The sequence below is a fragment of the Tauraco erythrolophus genome, chromosome 2 (assembly GCF_009769465.1).
Source record: "Tauraco erythrolophus isolate bTauEry1 chromosome 2, bTauEry1.pri, whole genome shotgun sequence".
NCBI lineage: Eukaryota > Metazoa > Chordata > Aves > Musophagiformes > Musophagidae > Tauraco > Tauraco erythrolophus.
The window spans coordinates 98,038,095-98,062,896 of record NC_141466.1 but is presented as its reverse complement, the minus strand read 5'-3'; the positions used below and the strand labels follow the sequence as shown (position 1 = coordinate 98,062,896).

Sequence of the window (24,802 nt, the reverse complement as noted above, 5' to 3'; positions counted from 1 at the left end):
GTCAGCACCTGCGCATGCAGCAGCATCCTCACCCACACCCCGCCTGCTGTGACAAGGTCCCTCTCCCATCCCTGGCAAACCCGCATGCTGTTTAAAGAACCCAGACAAACAAACAGGGCAGGGGAGGAGGCAGGTCCAGGACACACCGGCACGTACTGGCCCGGTGTAGGGAAGCACAGGGTGGCCACCTGCCCTGCGCACCCCACGCTGCTGGCCCTCGCCCGCGAGTGCCGTGACCACGGGTGGGTTTTCTCCCTCCTAGTGCTCCTTCGGCTACCCGGACGAAGCGGGCGGGGAAAGGCAACTCCCCCCTTTAGGGGGTGCAGAGGGGTGCCGGGGCAGCTCGGCAGGGCGGCAGCGGCGGGGGAATCCCGGGCCAGGCGGCGCCGGGCGCGGCTGAGTCAGTGCGGGCAGGGGCAGGAGGAGGAGGAGGAAGAGGAGGAGGAGGAGGAGCCGCGGCGCCTTAGCCTCCGCGCCGGCCGCCGCTCGCTGGCTTTCCGGCCATGAGCCCCCCGACTCCGGGGCTGGGGTCCGGGCCGGGACTGGGGCTGGGGCGGGGGGGCGGCGGGCGCTGAGCGATGTCGCGGGCGGCGGGCGGCGAGTGCCGCAAGGAGGCGGCGGGCTGGGAGGGCGAGGACGGGCAGTGCGACTCGGGCATCGAGTCCCTCCGCTCGCTGCCGGGCGGGAGGGACATCCCCGCCGCCGCCGCCGAGATCCCTCCCGCCGCCGCCGAGAACCTCGCCGAGACCGCCGCCGCCATCGAGGAGCGACTCGACTCCAGCTACGGCTCCGGCGCCCTTCCCGAGCCTCTGCCCGAGCTACCGGCCGCCTGCCGCGCCGAGGAGCCGCCGCCGCCGCCCGAGGGGCTCAGCCGGCAGCAGCTGGAGGCCCTCACCTACCTTTCGGAGGACGGAGACACGTGAGTGACCGCGGACCCTCCCCGCCCTCCCCTCCTCCCCGGGGGCCGCTTGCGAGCGCCGCCACCCCCCCCAGCCCCGGGTCGGCCCCGCGCAGCCGGCCGGCGGCGGGAGCCGGTACCTAGAGATAAGTTGGGCTTTATCTGCAGTGGTCCCCAGCCCTCGCTCGAGGAGCACCCGGTCAGCCGGGCTGCGGAGGAGCCCCCGAGCCTCTGTCCTGGGAGCCTCCCGCCTTGCACTCAGTACGGATGCTTGGCACCCTGGCGTGGGTTTGGGTGGGGGACCAGTGGGCATCTGAGCCAAGCCCAGCGGGGCGAGCAGGGAGAGGCACTCCAGGCAACGTGGCACAGAACAGACCCGCTGTAGGAAGCCAACTTCCACTTGTTGTGGGGCTGCTACCAACTAGAAGGTGGTGTGAGGGCAAATCAAGCCCCCCTCCCCGCTGTCTCTTCCCCAGAGAATGCAGCATTTCCTCCGTGATGGGGAAGGCTTGGCTGCGTGAGGTGGCACGTAAGCAAGACCTGAAGCGAGATTGGCTATGCAGGGCAAGAACTTGAGATGGCTGTGTCAGCGCCACAGATGCTGCTCAACCGAGCAACCCAAGAACTATTTGTTCTCAGGTGGAAATTGCTTTGCTTTGCCAACCTGCCTGCACAGCCGCAGCTTTCAGCACAGTTGTGACGCATGCCCTGCTACGGGGCTGCCCTCCTGAGCCTCTGTGACGGAGATGAGTGTTTCTTTTAATGAGGGGGGGCTTCCCACATCCGTAATGCGCTCTCAAGGGCAGAGGCATCACGTTGGAGGTGTTTGGTTTGACTTCTGGTAACTGCCTTCAGCTAATCACGGCTCTTTCCTGTTGTACGTTCCCTCAATGGAAGGTTTTCATCATGAGTGCACACACAGAGCGTTAGCGAAGCGTGGTTGCAGCTGAGAAGGGCAAAGCTTTGCCCAAACCCAGGCTGGAGTTTAATACTGAGTAATGGAACAAGAGGAAGAGAAACTAAGAGACACTGACACGAGCAAGCGCGTTTCTTCAGTAGCGGGACCAGCAAGGAGGCTCTGGCCTGGCCTAGCAGAGCACATCTGGTTCTGAGGCTGAAGATGAGTCGGCAGCTAGCCCAAGTGTTTACTTCCTGGTTAGGAAGGAGCCTGTACATCTGCTAATTAGTTCATTAATGCTCACTGTGGGATCTGCTCAGAGGATTGGCTGGAAGACTTGCAGCAAGCAAGGTTAGACTAAACCCAGCCTCCCACGCTCTCCAGCCGGCACCTGAATGGCGCTTTCTAGTCCTGTCCTATCTACAAACTGGCTCTGGGGCTCCTTGGCATGGAGGAGCTTTACCACCTTTCTCAGCCATAACACTACAGCCGAGGTCCCCACGGAGAGAGCCAGGGATCTTTTAAACAGGACTGTGGAAGTAATGCTGCAGAAAAGCCCCCTGGGCTAGTCCGTCACCATATGCCCAGGGCTCCCTGCACGCTGTCCTTTAGTGAGCCTGGTAGATGCAGCTGCTTGGAGATGCTTCTGGTGCTCGGGGCTGTCTTGTGAGGTGGCTGAGCCCTTTGCTTGTCAGACTTGCTTGGCCAGAGCCTAACACAAGCGTCTCATTAACTAGGGAAACATTAATCGGTGGTGCCTTGGTTACTGCAGGCAGGAGAGGCTTTCGGAGAGCTCTCCACACGGTTGTAGTTGCTCTTCTGTTTTTTCTCACAGTGCAGTTCAGAACAGGAAATCTGTAAAGAGTGAGGGAGGGAGCAAAAAGTCTGCCGGCAGTGCAGCTTGTACAGCTTGGGGCCGGCCATGTCTGTGCAGGAGCCGGCTTTCCTGGGATCCACTCCCAGTGATGGAAAAAAAACACTATTCTTGTGGTTAGAGTGGTGAGGCTGTGGATTTCTGCCTCTGCTATTCCTGTCTCTCCTCCTGACCCTGCGGGAGAGGTAGGCGGCGTTTATATTTAGAAACGCTGAACGTAGACGACTCCGGTTGAGGCAAACGAGGATTGTGAGCGCACATCGACTCCCTGAACTGCCACGGGTTTGTATGCAAAAAACAAGTCAGGGCTGATAGTAATGCTAAAGTCTAAGGAGTAATTGCTCATCCTGGACAAAGGGTCCCCAGAGAAAAGGGATCAGATGGCCACAGGCTGCATCTCTTTCATCTAGCCAGAAAAATCCATCGACTTCTTTTCATCTCCTCAGTGGCGCATTTCCTTTTGTGCCTTGCTTGAATGTCTGCCACAAAACAGCTCCAGGCTGAGAATTAAAATCATACTATCATTACATTTCAGAAGACTTGGGCAACAATGCTTTCCTGTAATTGTAATTCTGAAAATACAAAAAAGTTCAGGGGTTTTGGCCAAGTAGTTCCTGTTTCCCCAGCTGCCCCGGCTGGTACCGAGCGGAGAGAAGCACCAGGCTCGGACAAAAGGGAGCTGGCAGAAATCTTGGCTGTCCCTCTGGAAGAAGTCTTGGCCGTCCATAGCTCCCCCAGGCTTGTCTACGGGTGCCACCTCGAGATGTGCCTGTGAGGCGGCTTGTGGAGGAAGTATAGGAGGTGGAGGCAGAGGCAAGGAGCATCTGCTTGGGCGGTTGGAGTGTCAGCAGGATCTTCCTTGGATACCTTCCTGCCCGCCTCCACCAGAGAGGAGCGTTAGCCCCATCAGAGTGAAGCAATGGGGCTAAAACTGGCTCATCCCGTGCTCAAAATTAGAAAGAGTCCCACTTCTGGAGGAAGGAAATGAGCCAAGAGCAGAGATGTGGGTATGATGGCCGGTGAAATGTGTGGGTGCCATCTTCCAAGAATCATTCGCAAAAGCCTCAGCCCCCCTCCCACACCTCCCCAGTGCTACTGGTGGTCCCCCTGCCTCAGGGAATTCGGAGCTGCAGTAGCTGGACTACAGCGCAAAGAGAGAGAGGCAGAGCTGGCGTGGTAGGAGAGGTCAAGGATGAAGAACAGGCAGAAGATGATGGGTGCACTTAGAGCAGTGATACGTATCTTGCTTATTCCGTGGCAGGGTATAGACTAAGCTCTCTACGCTCAAGCTCAAGCGGTCTCCTCCAAGCATTGGTCTTTTCCTTGAGAACCAAGCAGTCTCCTCCAGACATCCATCTCTTCCACGTGAACCGGCTCCTTTTCTGCTGAATTGAGTCCCGATGGGACTGCTCTGCGTGGAAGTGAAGAGAGGGGCTTTCCAGCTGCAGGCATGGCTAGTTCTGAGCAGGCTGCAGGCAGCTTTTATCGCTATGCCCCGGCCTCCGGACAAGCTCAACCTTTGTTAGAATTCACCGAGGAAACCCCCTCCTTCCCAGCCTCACCAGGAGTCCAGTGTCCTGGGAAAGGGGTGGGTGTGGGACCAGCTCCTTTGAGGTGGTATGGGGTGCGATGGGGTTGCCCGTTGCATTCCAGCGTAAGGGAAAACCTCCCCATTTGCTTGGGCTTACGGCAGCCTCTGCCAGCTTTGCGGAGGCAGAGTTGATTTATCACTGTGGGAAATTATGCCGAGCTTCCTCTCTCTAGGACTATATATTCTGTCTTAAACTTAAAAACATGTTTCTCTTTCTGTCCATGCTTGTCCTCGGGCCACACACCAGTTTATGCTGCTGGTACCTGAAGCCATGGTGATGGGCCTCTTGGGTAGCTGGGTACATCGGGTGCAGTCTTGCTCCAGGTCTCTGACCATGGCACGCTGTGCAAGGCTGGGGGCCACGCCTCCGCAGGAGCGTGGCTGTCTTCTGCACAGGGCTCCGTATGCAAAGCAGCGCAGCCCCTCTGCGGGGGCGAAGGTCGGGGGACCCCAGCTCAATCACAGGAGAGAGATCTCAGCCTCCTTCAGACGGAAAACGGGACCAAGCGGTTTTGGTTGGGTGCGTGTTTCGGGGAGAGAGGGGAGCGGAGGAAGCCTGACTTCCTCCTTCCACCAGAGACAAGTGCTGCCCCGTCTGCTGACAAGAAATCACGTGCCAGTGACTCGTGGGCTGAGGTGGTTCGACAAGGGCTCGGGGGACAGTTAATCGAGTAAAACTGGGGCCCCATGGGAGGTGATGTTCTGAGCTCTCCTCTGCGTGATGGTAGAGAAGGGGCCTTCCCTGCCGAGCCTTTGCCTGCCTGGGTCGAGCATGAAGGCTCATCTTGTGGGGCCAAGAGCCACTTATGACCATTAACCGGCGTGTGCTGGTCACAACCCTCCCATCTCGTGTGGCCCTGCTCTGGAGATCTTCCCCATGCCGGGAATAGAGGTTGTCCCCATTCAGGCTGCCTGCTCTTGTCCTGCCTAACCGGTGTTGCTGAACCCCCTGACTCCTGGTTCCCAGCGTGCATGCCTGGGGCAACGCTCGGCAAAGAGAAACTGCTGTGAAAGGAGAAAAGAAGCAGGGAGCTGCAGAGAGACAGTTTTAGAAGAAAGATTGAAAAAGCCTGATGCAGAGAGCAAACCCGGTCGCTGGTGGGGGTGGGAGTCCCCCTGCTTGACTGGGCTGGGCTGTTGCTGGCTGCCCGGCAGTGGGATGGCCATCATTACTGGGAAGCAGGGATGCTCTTGGTTTTTCCAGAGGGACTTTGGAAAGCTCCTTGCCTGATCGCCGGGGGAGTTTGAGTCCATCCCGAGTTGCTCATGACTGTTGTTGGGCAGAGAAGAAAATTAGTCCTAATGTGGGGCTGGCCAGAGGGAGAAGGGAACCTGCTGTGTCCAGGTCTTCGTGCCTGGACTCTCAGCTTTTCGTCTGTGCGTGCTCAGGAGTTTGGTGAGCAGGGGAGGGCTTGGTGCCCCTCCAAGCGAGGGTGGGCAGATCTGCACAGGCTCTTTTAGGATGCCCCAGAAGTTGCTGGCTGCCACAGGGGTCACCCCTCTACAGCCTTGGCACAAGGTGGGTAAGTCTTGGCAGCCCTCTGAGATCGTGCAGGCAAGAAGAGATTTTTTTTTTTTCCCCATTTTGGATGACTTCAGCCTGGCCTGGAGGAATTTTATTCAGACTTTCCGCCTGCATAGGTTTGCCTCAGAGCTGAGGAGAGGCACAGTGAAATTCAGTACAGAAGAAGAGAAAAAATGGCTGAAAATTTCCATGTTCTGGGATGCAGAAGCCTGATGTGTGGCTGTAACAGATTAGTCAAGGTGAGGAGGGCTTCAAGTCCTTGCACTCCGCAGGCGGGTTTGGCAGCTGCTGGGAAAGGTTCGAGCTCAGCTAAATTACAAAAGAAAGTTTTGATTTTTGTCGGTTTGGGTTTTTTTTTAATACAACGTGTATAAAAGAGGAGTCAGACGTGACTGCGTAGGAAGAGAGGCCGTGGGGTCTGAGCTGTGGGAGTGGTTACTGGGCGCCTCTCAGTGAGCTGCATGGGATGCTCTCAGCATCCCAGAGATGGGAAGCCCCTCTGTCTGGGGCACATGCGGGGCCGAAGGGGGGCCCTGAGACATCCCAGACCCACGGCTGGTGCCTTACTGAAAGAGGCAGCAAGGATATGTGTGCAGGGCTGTAAATGATTGTTAGGGTGTGTTGCACTGGCAAAGTCCAGGCACTGTCCTCTTGCACGAGGCTGTTCTGACCTAAAGATATCTGTGTACAGAAACTGTAGAATGTATTTTCCTCCTGATGAGCAAGAATGGGAATTTGCTGTATTTGAAATGGAGTTGCCATGGCCAAAGGACGTTTCAGGATGTTTGCTGCTTTTATTGCAATCATCATGTCTGTGAAACCATCTCCATCTTCCTGGGATGGGCTGACCTGCTTCCTGGCTTGGCTTATCCCTGCAGTGATGGTAGTGCAGGAGAGACCCCTCGTTTTGCAGGGGGCAGTCTGCACGCATGTGATGTTTAGTGCTTCTGCAATCCAGGACCCACCACCTGCTGAGAAACAGAGCAAAATGCTCAAACATGTGGGTGCAGAGACTAGAGGATGTAAGGACAGGGGTGCAGTATGAGGGTGAACAGGGGTACTTTCATCTCGCCCCCTCTTCCTCCCCCACCTCACTGAAAAATGAGGCACTCGCAGGTCTCTCACAACGCATCCCCTGCGAGTCACTCTCCAGCACCCCTCATCTGCCAGCACCCAGACCAGATCCTCTGCAGAGCACCACAGAAAGGCGGAGGCTGTCTCCTTTCCTCACCCATTGCTTCCCACTCCTCCCTTTGGTCCCAGGAGCAGCAGGCTGGGAAGCAGCTGTTGCCCAGGCTAGCGATCAAGGGGGCTGAACCCAATGGCTGAAAGGGCTTTGCCGGGCGAAGGGGAGAAGAAACTTGGAGAATAGAAGACCCACAGCTGGAGCAGAGGATGTAAAGATGAGCCTACAGCTGACTGGGATCTGCTGCTCCCCTGGAGCTGCCAGAGGGCAGCTAGCACAGTTCTATGGAGCCGGGCAGCATCATATTGGTATGCAGGAAGGAAGGGAGCCGAGCTGGGCTGGTGGAGGGCTGCAGGGCAGGACGGACCCGTGCTTGCTGAGCCTGCTGGCAGAGGTTCATGCTGATGGCTGAGGAAGCGGTTAGAAGCGCACGTTACAGGGCTGGAACAGGAGAGCAGAGTAAGTGTGGAATTCCCCTGCTGTTTTCCTCCTCCCTCGCTCTCCTCTATTGCTGCTGGGGCCATTTCCTCCCTTGAACAAGTTTCTCTTGTGTGAATTGTTTGCATGGTTTCCTACTGCTCCACTCAGCCAAAATAAGGAGCCAGGAGCAAACTACTCCCACTACAGATGGGACCTTATCTAGAGAGTGAGAAAAATTTGTGAAAGCAAATTCTACTGACTGCTGGAGCCCTTGTCCTAAGTGCTTCTGGGGTGAGATGGTGAAGGGAGAGGCTGCTTTGACAACAAGGTGTCTTGCTCCACAGATGGGGGGATCTGCATGGTCAGCCCTTTCTGTAGAGGGAGGGAAGAGGACAGCTGGAGAACTGGTGGGACTTCATCAGTTCTACTTGTGTGTCAGAGCAGGGTATCACCCTCACTCTTACTCCTTACCTCCAGTTGCAGGCATCCTCAGACATGGACACTTTTCCTACCAGGCGCTTGAGGTCACTCAGAAGCCGGGGAAATGGACAGCACTGTGGAAACAGGTGTTCTCCTGTTTCTAAACTAGGACCACCTTGGGCACAGCAGTGCTGTGTGTTCAGATCTGGGGACATCCCCAGGGACGGCCCTGACCCCTCTGCTCCAGGATAGTTATCTCTCTGGTAATAAGTAGATCACCTTGTGCCAGGGATGTCCTGTGCCCGTGGGATCTTTGTGATTCAGAGTGCTAACGAGTCCCCTTGTGCCAGGATGGAGCTTGTGAACAAGAGGAGAAGCTGAGAACAAGCTTGGCAGTCTGTCCTACTAGGTTGGGCACCTTTCCCCTACCCACAGCTCCTCCAGCCCCTGCCCTTTCCAAAATGCCCTGTTGCCCTTTCCAAAAGTCCCCGTGGCTGCAGGCAGGAGCATGGGGAGGGAAGGAGCAGGGAAGCAGCGGAAGGCAGGGGAGAGGCGTGCGGGCACCTAAGGGCAAGGGTCCAAGTGTGGTGGGGGTGGAGGGCTTCTTCTGGCAAAGGAATGGGGCTGTGGCTGGGTGGGGAGGGGTGTTCTGGCAGCAAGCAGCTATCTCTCCGTCGCCATGCCCCAGCTCTGCAGCTCAGCTGTGAGCGCTGAGTGCCAGCCTGCAGCAGCCCGTCAGCAGCTGGACCGCGTGGCTGCCATGGCAGAGGTGTGCTTGTGGCCTCAGCTGGAAGAAAGTGGAGGTTGGCACGATGCCTGCGCTGCAGGTCTCCTGGGTGTAGGAGGTTTTCTGGGTTAGCAGGAGAAGATCCCGATTCCCGGTTGGCATTGCTGCCCATGGCGCAGAGTGCCTCAGTGCACGTGTGCTTTCGGTGGGCTCATCCCAGCCCGGTGGCCTTGCTGCGATTCCCCCGAGTAGTTCATGGCTCTCACAGCCGTTTCAGGAAGTTGAGGGCTGGCAATGAGGAAAGGGGGGAAACAAATGCAGAAATGAAAGTGCAGGAGGAGACTGCACCCTGGGGTGGAGGAGGAAAAGGGAGAGGGGGAAAGCCATCCATCCTTCAAAGCAGGCGTGTCCCAGCTTCAAGGCGAAAGCCTGAGCTCTGGCTGGGTGGGGATGGTCACCCCTATCTCCTCCGTGGCACAGATGATGCCCAAACTTGTCATCAGCTGAGCCCTGAGCAGCTTCACTGCCTCGTTGAGCTGCAAAGCCACCCAAGCCAGGAAGAGCAAGGTGCCGGTGGTGGCGGAGGGCTGCCTGGGGTTTCCACCTCCCCTGGGTGACTGCCCCACTTGTTCCCACATGATGGCGCGGTGTGGCGTGGGTTGTGGCCGGGGGGATTCCTAGGGGCGCGGGGGCTGGCTGTGGGGGGTTGCGACCCCAGGCACTGCTCTCTCCCCCGGGAGCCCAGCACAGCTCCGGAAAGCGAAAGCAGCAGAGGTTTAAAGTTCAAGCCGAATTGCCTTGGAAAGTCCCCTGTCTGAGCGGTCTTATCTCTGCCATACCTGAAAAAGGCAGATCCCACGGCCTCCTCCTGCACGTGGTGCCTGGGAGCAGGTTTGGAGAAACAGGGGCTCTCCCTGCAAGCGGGCAAAGGACGCTTCGGTGCAGGTGCCATCACAGGGAGCAGGGGCCTGATGCAAAACCCAGCAGGGAATCTCCCTGCCCAGATCATACCCGGGCCGGGGCCAGTGAGAGCCCGCCAAAGGGAGGGGTATCCTTGCAGCTGGTCTCCCAGCTCTGCCCCTCGCTCCTGCCCTAGCCAGCCTGGCCTGGGCCCTTCAGCTGTATCCCTGTCCCGTGGCCTACTGAGGGCAGACAGGCCCTGCCTGTGCGGCTGCTCTGCCCTGGCTTGCAGCCCCTTCCCCTGCCCCAAAAAGTGCCGGCGGCGAGGGGGGCACCCCATGGTGGTATGGAGGCAAACGTGGGTGGCCTCTCCTTCCAGCGGGAAATTCCCTGCCACGGCGTGACCTGGGGCTTCCCCAGGGACGCAGTCTCTCCTGGCAGCCTCTCTCCTGGCAGCAGGGTGAAGAGGAACCGGCTGCCTTTTGCCACCAAAGATGGGGTTCAGCTGAGCGTGCCTGGGGTCTCAGGTGCTGCCTCGACCCTTGAGCAGCGCTTGGCAGGTGGTGGATAAAGGACCTTTTGGGGATTGGCCTCTGAGGTCCTCAGCGCATCCATGTCCCCCCTGCAGCTGACGAGAAGTCCGTCCCGGCCCCATTTCTTTGCTGCAACACTTTAGGGACAGATCTTGCATTCTTGCCTGCAGAGGGATGCTGTCCATCCCCCACGTTGCTGGTGGCATCCCAAAGCTGGACTGTCCAGTGAGTGGCTTGTCCTTCCAGAGCTGTCACAGCTCTCACCCTCCGTCCCTTGTCCTTGCCAGCCTCCGCCAAGCAGCGTGGGTGGCAGGAGGCCGCTTAGAGCTTGGCCTTTGGTTCGGAGCTGATCCCTGCTGGAGATAAAAGCCACCCAGGGGCTCCAGTGCAGGCAGAGAAGAGGGAGCAGGAGGCTCAGCTCATGCCTGCCATGCTCTTTGGAGTGGGAGCTGCTGCCCATTCCTCGCTGCTGCCCATTCCTCGCTGCTGCCCGCCATGGCCAGGGCTGACCCAGGGGAGCTGCCCTGCAGCAAGGGGCCAGTCCCTCTGCATAGGGAGGCCTGGGAGTGCAGCAGGTCGGTGAACGGGACTGGAAATTCCCTCTCGGCTCTGCCTCCGTCACGTTCTCACTTCTGTTCTGACTGTGCCAGGGGCCAGCATCAGACTCGTCTGGAAATAAAACCTCTCCTTGGGCTGGGGAACCGTGGGTTGCCTGGCCACCCCGTGGCTGTGGAGGCCATGGTCCTGAGGATGTGGGCTCCCCGCTGGCCACTGAGCTCTGATGGCCGCACCTCTAGTGTCCCTCTGTGCCATCGGGCTTTGTGCCAGCCCGCCCACGGCAGTGCCAAAAGGGAAGGATGTGGGGGAGAGAAGAGGAAATTGGGGTGGGCCAGCAGATTGGCTGGCATGGGGACTGTGCCAGGCAGGTGATCTTGGACCAGTGCCGGGCTCCTGCCCAGCTGTGGCTGCCTGCCTTTGCAGCGCGGAAAGCAGAAGTGCGGTGCGCAGCCGGCAGTGGGGAACTGGAATTCCCCGGGCAGCTGCCAGAACCCAGATCTCCTTCAACAGCGGCCAAACACGGTCCTTGGGCTCTGTGAAATGCATCCCAGGCTCTTCGGACCTGCCTCGGTTGGAGGCCTGGCTTTGGGCAGTGCTGGGTACAAGCCCTGTGCATGCCGTGAGGTCCAAGGGGGGACCCTGTGGTGCTTTGTGGGGGCAGGAGGGTCTGTTCTCTGTGGGGACTGGAGTGAAGGATTGCCCTGGGGAGCCTCAGGCCTTGCTCCTGCCTTGCCCTGCTGCTAAGCTTCCCCAGGGAGAGGGCAGGATGGAGGACCTCTGAGCTGGCAGGAAGCAAAAGGGACTGGAAGAGGCAGGGATGTTATTTCTCCATGCAGCAGTGGAGCATCTCTACTCCTCAGCATAGCTCTCAGGACTCATTTTTCCTTTTTTTTCCCTCTCCCATTCCCTTTATCCCCTCTGTAGGTTGGTTCACCTGGCCATTATTCACTGTGTCCCAGCTGTGGCACTCTGCTGCATTGCTCAGCTGCCCAGAGAGGTGCTGGAGATCCAAAATGATCTTTTCCAGGTATGTGGGTGTGATAGGCAGAAAATGGGAAGAAGGCAGGCGCCGCAGGCTGCTCCCTGGATAGACACCAAATCCATCTGCCTTTTCCCCTGGACCCTCACCCACTTCCTCCAGAGCATGGTGAAGGTGCCATGTGAGCAGCCCCTTTTCAGGGAGAGGAAGAAGGATTTGGGAGATACCCTGAAAGAGTTGCAACAGCTCCCAGCCCCGGAGGGTGGAGCAGGCATGGCTTGCATGTGGCAGGGAAGATAACCTGGGAGAGTGAGATCTACCCCCACAAGTGATCCTTGAGCTGAGGCCAAGCAGGGTGGCAGGCCGTTTGCACCCCCCTGGTGTCAGCCACACTTAACCCTGGGACAGGGATGGGCTCCCTCATGGCAGCCTGCCCATGCCACCAGGCTGGCTCCTGTAGGCTGGTGTGGCTCGTCACACTTGGTGTCCTGTGGGGCATCCCTCACTTTCCTAATTTCTGTCCCCACCTCCTCTCTAGACCCCTCTCCACCTCGCTGTGTACCTGGAGCAGCCCAGCGTGATCCAGGCACTGATCCACAAGGGAGTCAACCCCGGGCTGCAGGACCGCAATGGGAACACTCCGCTGCACCTGGCCTGTGAGCAGCAGCGGCTGCAGAGCGCCCAGCAGCTGCTGCGGGGCACAGCCCTGACGGAGGGCACGGCCCAGCCCCATGGGCACCACCAGGACCTGCAGCTCCAGAACTGGCAAGGTGAGACCTGGAGGTAGCCCGGTGCAGAATCTGCGACCGGGTTGGGGCAGAGACTGTGCATTCCGTATGCAGGGATGCGGGAGCACAGCAGAGCAGGCGCAGGGCTGGGGTTGGCGTGCCTCAGGGTGGTCCGGGCTGACTGTGGCTCTCCCTCCTGCCTCCCCATCCCAGGCTTGGCCTGTCTGCACATCAGCACCTTGAAGGGGAACATCCCAATGATGTCTCTGCTGCTGGAGAGCGGAGCCAACATTGATGTTCGGGTAAGGCTAGGGGCATGGTGACATGTTCGAGTGAGGTTGGGCACAGCACACGGCTCCCTTGGGAATTCCCTCCGGCCTCGAGGCAGGCACTACTAGGCTGTGGCAGGACTGCCGTGAGGCTTGGAGGCACAGAATTTTGAAGGAGCAGAAAGAAAAGGTCTTTGAGGGGCTGTTGGGTGCCATGACTGCAGTCAAGGTGGGGACCACCTCCTTTACACCTTGTCAAGGAGGTGTGGGTGGGTGCTGCGGGGCCCATCTGAGAGGACCCTGCACCCATGCCATGTGGTTTGTGGGTTGCAGGAGGGCACGAGTGGGAAGACCCCATTGCACCTGGCCGTGGAGTGCCACAACCGCAAGGCTGTCCAGTTCCTGCTGCACAACGGCGCATACGTGGATGCCCAGATGTACAACGGGTGCACCCCGCTCCACCTGGCTGTGGGCCGCAAGGATGCTGCCATTGCTGCCATCCTCTCACATTCCGGGGCTGACACCTTGCTGAGGAACATGGAGAATGAGACAGCCCAGGACCTGGCTGATGGCAACGACGATGTGAGTTTGCAAGGCGGGAGGCCTGTGGCTCTGCAAGCGTGTCAGGGGTGCAGGAGTTGGCTGGTTTGGGGGGAGCTTCCAGTAGGAGTTTCCAGCTGTGTCCATCCTCCCCCACAGGGCGCAGGTGTTGGCTCTGGGGGTGCATGTTGCCTTGAGCCCTAGGGAAAGCCCAGCCAGGGTTTCTTGGCACTTCCCCAGGGAGGTGGGTGGCTGCAGGACTTGGGGCGGGGGGGGGAAAGGTCTGGGCCCCTACCTCAGCCCGAGTGGTGACACAACCCTGGGTCCTTACACGTGCACACTCTTGGCCTTTGCAGCTCCTCGCCTTGCTGCCCTTTGATGACCTGAAGATCTCGGGAAAGCCTGTTGTGTGCTCTGAATGAGCGGCTGGACTCCTTTGGCCCGTTGGGCTGCCTCCTCACTCTGCGCTGCTGTCCTGCTGCCCTCTGGGACCTTGCCTGCCTGCAGTTCAGTGGGAGCGGAGCCACTTTGGGAGACTTATTCTCCCCCCCTCTTTGGAAAAGTTTTGTTGGCCTCAGGCTGCCTTCCCGGAGGGAAGAAGGTGGCACAATGAGCACTACACAGGGGAGGCTTTTCTTTTAGTGTTTTTGCCCCACAGCAGGACTGAGTTTCCCCTCCCTGCCATGGATCTGACTTGTGGGAGCCTCCACCTTACCCAGGGAAGGAGCAGGAGAGGACTCCTTTACACACTGTATGGTGGATGGAGCATCCTCTGGCCACGCCCAAACGACATCAGAATAAGTGTGGGGTGAGGAGAGTTGATGCTCACTCTAATAAATGTTTGTTCTTGCTGCGGGCGCCTGAGGTCTCATGTGATCCAACCCACCTCACTCCGCCGCTGCATCAGGAGGCCGAGCATTACCCGAGCGCCTGGGCACGTGAGGGCTGCAGGGGCTTCCCCAGCCTGCTCTCTCGCTCAGGTCTGTCGCACGGCAGAAGGTGAGTGGGAGCGCAGGGCCTTCCCCTGTTGCAGAGCCTTTCCAGTGCTCAAGGCTGACGCTGAGGGATCCCGGCCTGGCGCTCCATTCCCTTGCTGTCCTGCCAAGTGTCTAGCATCAGGGCTGGAGACAGAGCATAGGAGGTGCTGGAAGACCAGGCTGTGGATCCCTACTTCTGCTGTTGTGCCTGACATCTTGCTGCCTTACTGTGCCATGGGTTTCCTCTTCTACAAAGAAGATGGAAAGATCCTGCCCCATCTCCTGGCTTGCAAGAGTGTTTAAGAACTTAGGGCACGGGTCTTCCCTGAGTTTTAGATTTCCCCAGGCTGAAAGCAGAGGAGATGGCAGGGTGATCTCCGCATCCCTTCTGTTGTTCAGCTAACCACCCTTCCCTGTCCCCTCTCCAAGCCAGAGGAGCACGTGCGATGCATTAGGGAACCAGTAGCCAAAGATGCTGTGGGAATGGAGACACCGAGTGCGCCTGACCGCCCCCCCCCCCCGCCCGCCTCAGCCAGGGAAATTCCCCACTTGCTGCCTGGGAGCAGCTGCTATTGTTTGGGGCAAATCCTGGATTGCGCAATCACCCAAGATGCTCTGCAGTGAGCCATTATCTGCCTTCTCCCTTCTTGCAAAGAAAGACGGCAACGGAATGCTGCCAGGAAAGCAGCAGGGGCAGCCCCCAGACCTCTCTGGAGCTTACCTGGTCTCTTCAGCAGCTCTGGGCTGGATTTCTCCATTTCTTTGTGAATCTTTGCCTCTCACCTTTTGCCAGGGCCTCAACCCTGCTGCAAATAAGCCATATTCTGCTCATGGGCCCCGGCCAGCACCTGCCAGGAGCGGATGTCTCATGGGGCTGCTCCAGTGCCACCTTCACAGGGAACACTGGGTAGCCCAGAGCAGGAGCGACGGGTGCTGCAGGGCAGAGCAGCATGGTGGGGCCAGGGCTTCAGCTGGGTAGGAAGGGGAGGAAAAACGCAGAAGCAAGTGATCTGCACCATTTTTTCTTTTCTGTTTTTAAATAAATATTTTTTTTTTAAAGATGTCTTGTAAAATATTCCTGGGTGGCCACCTGGTGGCTGCAGCTGGCCCGGCAGCCTTGCCCGGGCCGGGATTGAGGTCCAGGGCTGCCGGGCCGGCGGAGCGTGGGACGGAGGAGGCCTCATCCTGCCCCGGAGCCCCCAGTCCTGGGAGCGGCTGTGGCGTGTGCCCGGGGGGAGGGCTGGGAGCTCGGCGGCAGCTGCCCCGAGCCCCGCGGCAGGGAGAGGGGGAGAGCAGGGACGAGTTTCAAGGGCTTCTGCACCGCAAGCGGGTTTTTTCCCTGCGTCAGGCTTGGCTGGAGCCAAGCGGCAAGCGCGGGCTCAGCGTGCCCGGGGCCGAGGCGGTGGGGGCGGCGAGGGACGGGCCTGGCTCTCGGGCCTGGAAACCTCTTCTGGTGCTCGGCCTGGAACCGGCGGGTCCGCGGCCCGCTGACTTCCCCTCCCCGACTCAGTATTTTCCACTCCGACGCGCGGGGGAAGCGGTACCGGTCCCTTCCCGGGGCAGGGGGCCGCGGGAGGCCGGCAGGGCCGCCCACCCTGGCAGCACAGCCCGCTCAGCCGCCCCGGCCCGCGCCCGCTCCCCGCCTCCGCCGCTGAGCCCGGCGTGCGCCCGGCGGGGCCCCTCCGGAGCGGCAGGGGGCGCTGTGGGGCTCAGCCGCGCGTCCGCCAGGCGGGGGTTCCGCCGCCGCTGCCGCCGGGAGCGCAGCCGAGGGGAGCCGGCCGGGAGCGGGACCGAGACCAGGGCCAGGGCCGGGGCCGGGGCCGGGCCGCAGGTGGGTAGTGAGGCCGGGGTGGGCGCGGAGGACGGGTCGGGCGGCTGGCGGCGGCCGCTCCGCTCGGTAAGGGTGGGCGAGGACCGACGCCGCGCTGCCGGCCCGCTCCCTGCGGACGTGGCCGTCGGGCGGGGCGGGGGAGGGAGGTGTCCCCAGGGCCCCGCACCCGGCCGGGCGCTGACTCTCGCCATGCTTGGGCTCGCGGGGCCGGTCCCCGGGCAGAGGCCGCTGGCGCTCGGAGCGTCGGGGCAGAGAAGCCCTCGAGCGGGACGCGGGCTCCGCGCACTCCTTTCCCCTTTCCCCAGCCCGGGGCCCTGCCGGCGGCGCGGTGGGTGCCGCTGTGGCCGGCCGGGGGGATGCAGGAGCCCGGCTGCCCCTGCTCGCAGCCCCTGGGCAGAGGTGGCGGCTGGCTGTAGGGGGACAATCGCAGGCTGTCCCTGCGATTTGAGCCGGCTGCGGGGCAGGGGCAGGGAGGAGACATGAGGTCCCGAGCTGTTAAGTGGGGGCCGATGGGCTTCCAAGCTCCAGGGTCGCGCTTGACCTCAGCCCTTCGAGGTGCTGGAGATGCGCTCGGGAGTAGCAGCGCTGCAGGCAGGATTTTTTTTTTTTTTTTTTTTTTTCACACCTCTGGCCCGGGACCCAAATTTTGCATCCGAGGCAGAGGACTGTGGCCCAGCCCGACTCCCGAGCGGTGCGTCTGAGAACTGCCCCTCCTGTGCCGAGGGGAACAGCAGCCGAGTCTGTCGTCTCGGCTCCCTGGCTGTCCTGCAGGCCCCGGACTGAGGCTCCTTTCATGGCTCGGCGTGCCGCCTGCCTGCCTCGCGCAGCCCCCCTCTTTCTACCTGTAACACTGGCGTCCCTGTTCCTCCCCAGCCTCGGCGGGGAGGGCAGGCCCGCTGCACTGAGTCAGCTCTCGGGGCCTGGGAATTGCTAGCATTGCAGGCATAGAGAGAGCCATTGTCCCTCCATAGCCTCCTCTTCACCGTCGCTGTGGGAGAGCGGAGCTGGTTCCCCGCCTGTGGCGGTGCTGACGGGGGCCGGCGAGGGTAACAGCAGGCGCAGTCACGCTGAACGGAGCCGGCTGGCTTTCGGTCTCTGTCAAGTTGAAAGGAGACGTGGCCCATGAGTGTAGCAACTGACCCTGCCGTTTATATCTTGCTTCTGCAAAAGCAAGCGGCCTTTCTGCACCCTCTCCCCAGCAAGAGGGCTGCTGCCATCAACCAGGGGTACTTAACAAACTGGGCAACTTAACTGGGCAAACCCAGATATGTAGGAGCAGCTTCAGCCCCAGGTACCTCCACCAAGCCATTCTTGCATCTTGCAGCACCCGTACAGCCTGCAATGGTGCCCTGCAGCAGGAGAGATGACAGGGGTGAAGGTGTCAAACTACCTTTTCTGTGGGGCAGAGCGGGGAGAGGGGGGAATGGAAATAGGAAGCAGGCACAGAAACCCACTCCCAGCTGTTTGCACTTCTCCCTGGGCTGGGAATTTCTGGGCCCTTTAAGTCACAGAAGGGAGATTTCAGGGTGAAGCGCAGCCTCGGCTTAGGTCAGGTTGTTGGACTCCAGGAGCCTGGCCACAGCAAGCAAGGATAAGAAAAGCCCCTCAGGCCTTTCCCAAGGGGACAGCAGGTTGGTGGGGAGGGCTTGTTCATGAAACGGCAGGGGACTTTCTTGCAAGTCTCCGAGTTTCATGTGAGGGCTATCAGAGGTCACAGCTGTATTATATTTGGACCAGGTGCATGCCTAAACAGGGCCTAAATTCCTTTGACTCTCTTGTTTTTTGGGGGAAGGGAGGATTAACATTTCTGTCCTTTTCAGTCACAGGACGCCAGAGCTGCTTCTGGTGTGTGTTTATGTAGCCAGCCACACAGCCTCCTCACCTAGCCTCCAAGGCAATTGGGAGGCCTTCTCTACCAAGGAAGGTGGGGCGGGGAATGGAGCATGGACCAAGGAAACCTCCTACTTTGATGCAGGAAGCTGCAGTTTGCTGTGCAAGGGGAGGATGCAGGTGGCCTTGGGTGTAGGAAGTCCTTGCCAGCTTGCTCATTCTGTTGTGTACCTGGTCCTCTTGTGCATTGCATGGCCTCTGAATATCGCAGGTTTGCCTCCATGAGGGAGGGGACAACGGAGGGAGGAAGAACTTCAGAGAGTATTAAAGCTGTTTTAAAGCTGGCTAGGTGACCACCTTAGGGCTATAGCTGAAGAACATCAGCCATACCTTATCGGATAGTCCTAGTAAAATCCCAACCAGCCAGCTGGTAGGAAAGTTTTTTCCCAGCCTTGCTCTCTGGCTGCATCTTGCCAAGCGGGTAAGCCCTGGTAATTTCCTGTGAGCTGTGGGGAATGCCTTGGTATGCTCCCTTCCAGGGCTGCATGGGGAGGTGGGGGGAGCTGGCAGCCTCGGCCCTCCCCAGCTCTCCTCCACTCAGCCGGTGCAGCCGGAGGGGGGAAGCTCCAAACCATTTGCTCTCAGAGGAGGGCCGCTCTGGCCACAGGCTTGAAACACAAGCTGCTACATAGGAGTCACTTTTTCCCATTCAATGACCTTTTCTTTTTCCTTGGAGCTGCATTAAAGTTTAACCTAGGAAGGTGAGGTGCGGGTGCTCCTTGTGTTTGAAGTAAGGGCGTTGTCAAAACTAGACACTTAAAACCATGTTCAAACGTTCTCTCCGACCCTGGAAATCCAAGTTTCGAAATCCACTTGTTCCTAAGCCAGAGCAAACACCCTTAACAGAAGCAAACATAAATGTCCGGCATGTGCTCTTGAACTCCAGAGGGCTTTTCCTACTATGCATGCTGCCACCATAACTGTCGTGGGACCTGGGTGCTGCCTGCCAGTGGGGAGCAGGCTGGGTGGCACAGGCAAGCGGAGCGGAGCTGGCTGTGTGCCAGCTGCCCACCGCCTGCCTCTTCATCTCTCCGCAGATTTTGCCTTTCCCCTTGTGCTGGCTTCCCTCCCTACCATGGCTACTGGTGAAGAGATCCCCCCTGCCCTGCAGGACTCGTGGGGAGACTTTTGGCTCTTCCGTTTCTTTGTTAATGCTGCTGGCTACGCAAGTATTGTGGTGCCGGGATTCCTCCTCATCCAGTACTTCAAGAGAAGGAATTACCTGGAGACAGGTAAGGGCAGGAGCTTCCCTTCCACATCCTGCCTCCCTGTGAGCTCTCTGCACCCCATTGGGCACTGACAGGTCGTTTCCCTGACCTGCTTTGTCAAACCGGGAGCGAGCTGCCCGCAGAGCTGCACCCCAAAACTGTCTAGGTGCTACCTCGAAACAAATTTATTTGAGGCCCCTGCGCAGATGCAGAAGCTAGTAAGGAGGGAGGCTTCTCCTCAAGCTGGTGCGGCTTGTGGTTCCGAGGCTGTAGTTAATTCTGTCTCTGTGTTCTCTGACCCCCTTCAGGCCGAGGCATTTGCTTCCCTGTCATTAAATCATGCGTGTTCGGCTCTGAGGTGAAGTCTGTACACCAGGACGATGGCTCCCTGCCACCCCGAGCGGAGCCCACAGAGTCCTCTACAGCCCGACAGGTCTTCAAGCTGCTCTTCTGCGCTGCTGGTCTACAGGTAGGGGCCCTGTGTGTGTGGCCATCCCACTCTGGGAGGAGGAGGAGGTGGGCAGCGGGTTTGTGGCCGTCAGTTCCTTGAAGACTAAGGATGCAGTGATGTCCTTGATCAGGGTTAGGGTTGGAGTCTGGGACACAGACTCTCAACCAGGATAGTCTACCAGAGCTGCTGTGTCACCTCTAAGGGCTGTGGAGGTCTGTTTAGCTGGTGTCATCTGGGTTGGGACCTCCTGTCCATCTGATCACAGTCCTCTGCAGCCATGGATAGGGAAAATTCTGTGATTCAGCAGATTGTTCGGGCTGTTCTTGTTCTGGCCCTTGTGTCAGAGCAGCAGATAGTTTGAGCCCTTTTATCTCCCAGGCCTTCCTCTGGGTCACTTTCTGGGGCTGATGCGTCCTGCCTTGATGGATTGGATTCAAATACTGGAGATAAATACTGAATTCAGCTGCAGATAAACAGGAATTTTTAATCTTAGTTTCCATTAAATCTCAGCTACAGCCTGAGCATTGTTAGGAAGGGCAGCTTTTCAGGCCTAAAAATAGGACTAAAGAGAACTAAAAATACAAATGTGGGCATTGTGATAGAAAAACCCGCACATCCTGCAGCCAGCAGAAGACACCCACTCTCTGGCCTACTATCCCAGCTCATTCAGACTTGCTGCAGGTCACCAACAAGTCCTTCCATCCCTCTGTGCCTCAGTTTCTCAGGAGGGGATGTGTGATAAGAGGAAGTCTGTTACTTCTGTGAGAGGCTTGGTACTGTTGCACCTGAAGTAGTGGAGGTGACAGCCAGATTATCCCTAGTGGACAATTTCATCTGCTGGGTTTGAAACTAGAACTGATTTGGATGGAAGAACCAGGCCTAGGGAGCTGGAAGTGAAAACCAATGCAGAGGCCCCTGGGAAAACTGCCAGGACCTGCCGCAGGGAGCTGGCACCAAAACCGCAGCTGTGCATCGGTAACGTTCCCTGATCCCATCGGTCTGGTCGAACAGGCAGCTTGAAGCATAACCGCTGGCTGTATGCCAGGATGGTTGCTTTGAGTGCTTCTCTCTCCTTGAAGAGGCTGTAAACCGCACAGGTTTTGTTTGGGACGGGATGTTCCTGGTTTTAACCACATGGGACAATGGGTTCCCTCAGGCGGGTGGCGTGGGGGGTGGCCTCATCTCCCAGCACCTCAGGGAAGCATTGCCGTGCAGAGGATGAGGCAACGCTGGGGCAAGCAAGGATCTTCTGCAGTCTGTTCTTCCCGTGGTTGCTTGCAGCTACCGTTGTGGGTCCTGATTTTCCCTGTGCTTCTCCCGCTTCGCAGGCCTCCTACCTTACGTGGGGCGTCCTCCAGGAGCGTGTGATGACGAGAACGTATGGTGCCACTGAAACGGACCCTGGTGAGAAGTTCAAGGACTCCCAGTTCCTGGTGTTCATGAACCGCATCCTGGCCTTCACAGTGGCTGGTCTGTACTGTGCCCTGACCAAGCAGCCACGTCACGGGGCTCCTATGTACAAATACTCCTTTGCCTCCCTCTCCAACATCCTCAGCAGCTGGTGTCAGTATGAGGCACTCAAATACATCAGCTTCCCCACTCAAGTGCTGGCCAAGGCCTCCAAAGTGATCCCAGTGATGATGATGGGCAAGCTGGTGTCACGTAAGAGTTATGAGTACTGGGAGTACCTGACTGCTGCCCTCATCTCCGTGGGAGTCAGCATGTTCCTGCTCTCCAGTGCTCCCAACAGGCATGTGTCCACCGTCACCACTTTCTCAGGTGTGGTCCTCCTGGCTGGCTACATAATCTTCGACAGTTTCACCTCCAACTGGCAGGATGCCCTCTTCACGTACAAGATGTCTCCCGTGCAGATGATGTTTGGCGTCAACGTCTTCTCCTGCCTTTTCACGGTGGGCTCGCTCTTGGAGCAGGGCGCCTTGCTGGAGTCGGTACGCTTTATGACCCGCCACTCAGAGTTCATGGCCCACGCTGTGCTGCTCTCGGTGTGCTCTGCCTGTGGCCAGCTCTTCATCTTCTACACCATCAACCAGTTCGGGGCAGCTGTCTTCACCATCATCATGACGCTCCGCCAGGCCTTTGCCATCCTTCTTTCCTGCCTCATCTACGGGCACACTGTCACTGTTGTGGGTGGGCTGGGCGTAGCTGTTGTCTTCATGGCCCTCTTCCTCCGTGTCTACGCCCGCAGCCGCATGAAGAAGCGCAGTAAGAAGCTCCCACCAGGCGAGACCCCTGTACAAAAGGTCTGAGGAGCCAGGGGCATGGCATTCAAGCTGTGGCTGCTGTCCTGCCTCTGCTTGGGGGCACTTGCTTGATTTCTCAGTACCCACTGAGGAGCAGGGTGAGGTATGGATAGGCTGGACCAGTGACTCACTTTTCCACCTGCTTTTCCTGAGGAAGGGGCTGTAACAAGCCCAGGGATGCTCTGGGCTGCCACAGCTCCACACCTTTCCACTTGCCTTAATTGGTCAAAGACTTCCAGCCAGGGCATGGGCCTGGGAGCTCGCATGCTGAGGGGAAAACCAGCATGGGGCTGCTGGTGCTCCTGACCCACCTCTGTCTTGTGACTTCTCTCCAAAGTCACTGATGAACAAGGGAGCTCTTTTCCCTGGCACTGTCTTGCCTCTGGATAATGCTCCTCCATTTCTGTCACTACTATAGAGCTCAGCAGGAGGAAAGGGCAAGCAAAACACTAGCTTTTTTTTTTTTGAAACACCTCCATGTGAGGCAAGTCCTAAGCTGAGCCTGCCCCCAAGGTGGGGGAGCTCTCAGCCCCACTCCCAGAAGGTGCTTCAGGTAGGACAGGCAAAGCTAAGGGAAGGACTTCCAGCCTGTCCTACCCCAGGCCTGGGAACTGCTCTAGGAGAGCATTCTGCAGTGAAAGCTGGGACCTCCCGGTTTGGTTTTATCAGTTCTTTGACCCTGCTCTGGGACACTTCTCTTCACTCCCCTGGGCCCAGGTTGATTTTTATGCAGAGACTGAGCCTGGTCAGTATGGTTCCCAAGGCTTGCTGAGTTGTTCTAGGTTGCTTTTTGGTTACATCCGCTGCTGTCACAGGCCAAAGGCTGTGCTGCCCAGGAGCCCCAGCGCAGCCTCGGGGTGTCTCAGTGCCATGGTTTCTGGGCTTTGTAGTTGCCATTCAGAGAAGCACAAATAGCCCCTCTTCTTCCTGCCAACTGGAAGCATCAGCCTTGGCTTTCTTGGGACTGAGCCAGAGCCCCACTGTGCCTGGAAGGCTGAGAGAGGCAGGGGCAGAGCCTGCTTTCCGTGCCTTGTTCCTGCTCCCCAGGCAGCAGGGGATGGAGCAAGCGGGCACCTGGTGCCCAGGAAAAAAGGGACAGAGCAGTGGAAGCTGCTCTTCCCCAGAAGCCTGGGGTTTACTGGTTAACTCTTTTCTCCTCAACACAACCTGACTGTCAAGCCAGCAGGTTTTGGTACTTTTGAAAGGCAACTTTTTTTTTATTTTATTAAATTAAAAATATGCTGCATATAGTGCCCTGAGGGTGAATGTTTTTGTTTTTTATCATGTACCTGGAAGGATAGAAGAGACTCCCCAACCTTTTCTGTGCCGCTGGTCTCTCTAGGATAGCAAAGCTATGTCTTTCCTTTCCAAACACAGGTGCTTCCACCTTTGCCCAGGCAGGTACCAGCCAGGGTTGGTCCCACAGCTACAAGGCATGACACAAGATCCGTACACACATGACTGGGCAGCATAGCTAGGTTTGGACCTCTGTGTGTGCTGTTGGGGAGGTGGGAGAGCTGCTAGCCTGCTTCTGGTTTGGCTCCTGGGTTCCCCTGCATGGTGCGGCTTGGGCAGCCCCAGTGGGTGTAGCTGCAGCCTGCATGGCTGGCTAGAGATGGCACAGAGGCCTGCTGAGCAGTCACCAGCCACGGCCACCAGTGCTGTAGCAAGGCCCTGAAGGAAGCCCATCCTTTATGGGGCATCTGCACACCAACACCAGCTCCGCAGGCCCCACACCAGAGCCAGAGGAGGCTTAGGGTGTGAATGGTAGATTCCACTGGTACATATGGGAGGCCTGGTGAAAAACCTTGGCTGTAGGCCTCTGCGATCTGGTCATGGTGAGGTCTGGGGTCAGAGACAGGACCATGGACTAACAGAGCTAGGAGAAAGCAGAGACTCAGGTGAAGGCTACAAGAGAAACAGAGGAGGAAACTAGGCACAGGAGCCACTTATCACAGTGCTGAGTTAGCTGAACCAGCAGGGATAACAGAGCTGCTGCTGAGCACAGCCCAGGCTTCATAGCACTTGGCTCTCCAGCAGTTTGACCTGTGCTCCTTTCCTAGCCCTGAGCTCTTGAAGGGCTGTGAGGCTGCACAGGCACTTTCCTCCTGCCCCTACAAATTCCCCCAAATATCTGGCCCCACCATCTGCTGACAGACTGAAAATGGAATGGATTTTTTTTTTTTCTTTACTCAAAAAATAGCTTGTCTGCCAGGTTGGGAATGGGATTCCTTTTCTAATTTAAATGTAGATTTAAAGAAAAAAAAGTGGAAAAAAAAACCCCAAAACATTCTAAGTTTAAAAGAAGAATTTACTTCACTGATTTGTTACCTGGCAAAAGCCTTCCTATCCAGAGAGACATCTTAAACTATTTTTTTCTCCCATCTCAGGGAAAGAAAACCACCCTGAAGGCATTTGCTAGCTCAGCTCCAGCAGTGCCCTAGCAGCCTGCACCCAAACAGCTGCCACACTGGCAGCACAGTGCCTCAGTGCCTTGTCGTGCAGCAAAGGGACTCCAGCAGACTCATGCCTCCTCCCTCCCTGTTGCAGATGGATGCTGGCTAAAGCCCAGGTTTTTTGCCTGTGCTTGCTGGCAAGCAGCCAGCTTGAGACAACTTGACATCAGTGTCACTTTCTCCTGCCAAACCCCAGGGGCCATTGTGGCCCAGCGTGACAAACCTCACTCATGGGGTGTGCACTAGGTGCAAGGGGCAGATGAATCAAGGGTGATGCCCCAGGCTTCTCCATCATCTGGGACACAGGCAAAAGCCAGGAGGTGGCCAGATACTGCCAAACCCTCCCAGGGCTGCAAGTGCCCAGAAAAGACAGGCTGGAGGTGTGAGGGAAGGTGGAGTCTACAGCACAGAGCAAGAGCACTTTGGCCAAAGAGAGGCAGCTCGAGTACAGTCCTGACCTGTCACTCTGTCCCCCAACGCTGCAAGGGAACAGGCAGATGGCTCCTGCCACATCTCCTACCCAGAGGGACGCTCAGATCAGACCAGCCAGCAGCAGTGCAGGCTCAGGTCCTGGCACAGCTTGCCCAGCTGACACAGGCAGATTGAGAAGGTTTGTTCTCAAGCTGTGGGGTATGCAGCACCCTGCGTGGAGAACTACAGCCCTGTTGGAGATGACTCCACC

General features: G+C 58.1%; 2 protein-coding genes across 2 annotated transcripts; both read left to right on the top strand.

Annotated features, from left to right (window-relative positions):
* The first annotated feature begins 578 nt into the window (after positions 1 to 578).
* On the top strand, positions 579 to 13,899 carry NFKBIE (NFKB inhibitor epsilon). Its single transcript, XM_086628406.1, has 6 exons — positions 579 to 919; positions 11,455 to 11,557; positions 12,048 to 12,279; positions 12,451 to 12,539; positions 12,840 to 13,088; positions 13,403 to 13,899. Exons 1-6 carry the CDS (start codon positions 579 to 581, stop codon positions 13,466 to 13,468), a joined length of 1,080 nt encoding a protein of 359 aa, XP_086484532.1. The 3' UTR covers positions 13,469 to 13,899.
* Positions 13,900 to 18,782: 4,883 nt separating this feature from the next.
* Positions 18,783 to 22,893, top strand: SLC35B2 (solute carrier family 35 member B2). Its single transcript, XM_009987057.2, has 3 exons — positions 18,783 to 18,976; positions 19,261 to 19,421; positions 20,732 to 22,893. The coding sequence occupies exons 1-3, from the start codon at positions 18,820 to 18,822 to the stop codon at positions 21,668 to 21,670; spliced, it is 1,257 nt and encodes a 418-aa protein (XP_009985359.2). The 5' UTR covers positions 18,783 to 18,819; the 3' UTR covers positions 21,671 to 22,893.
* The last annotated feature ends 1,909 nt before the right edge of the window (positions 22,894 to 24,802 follow it).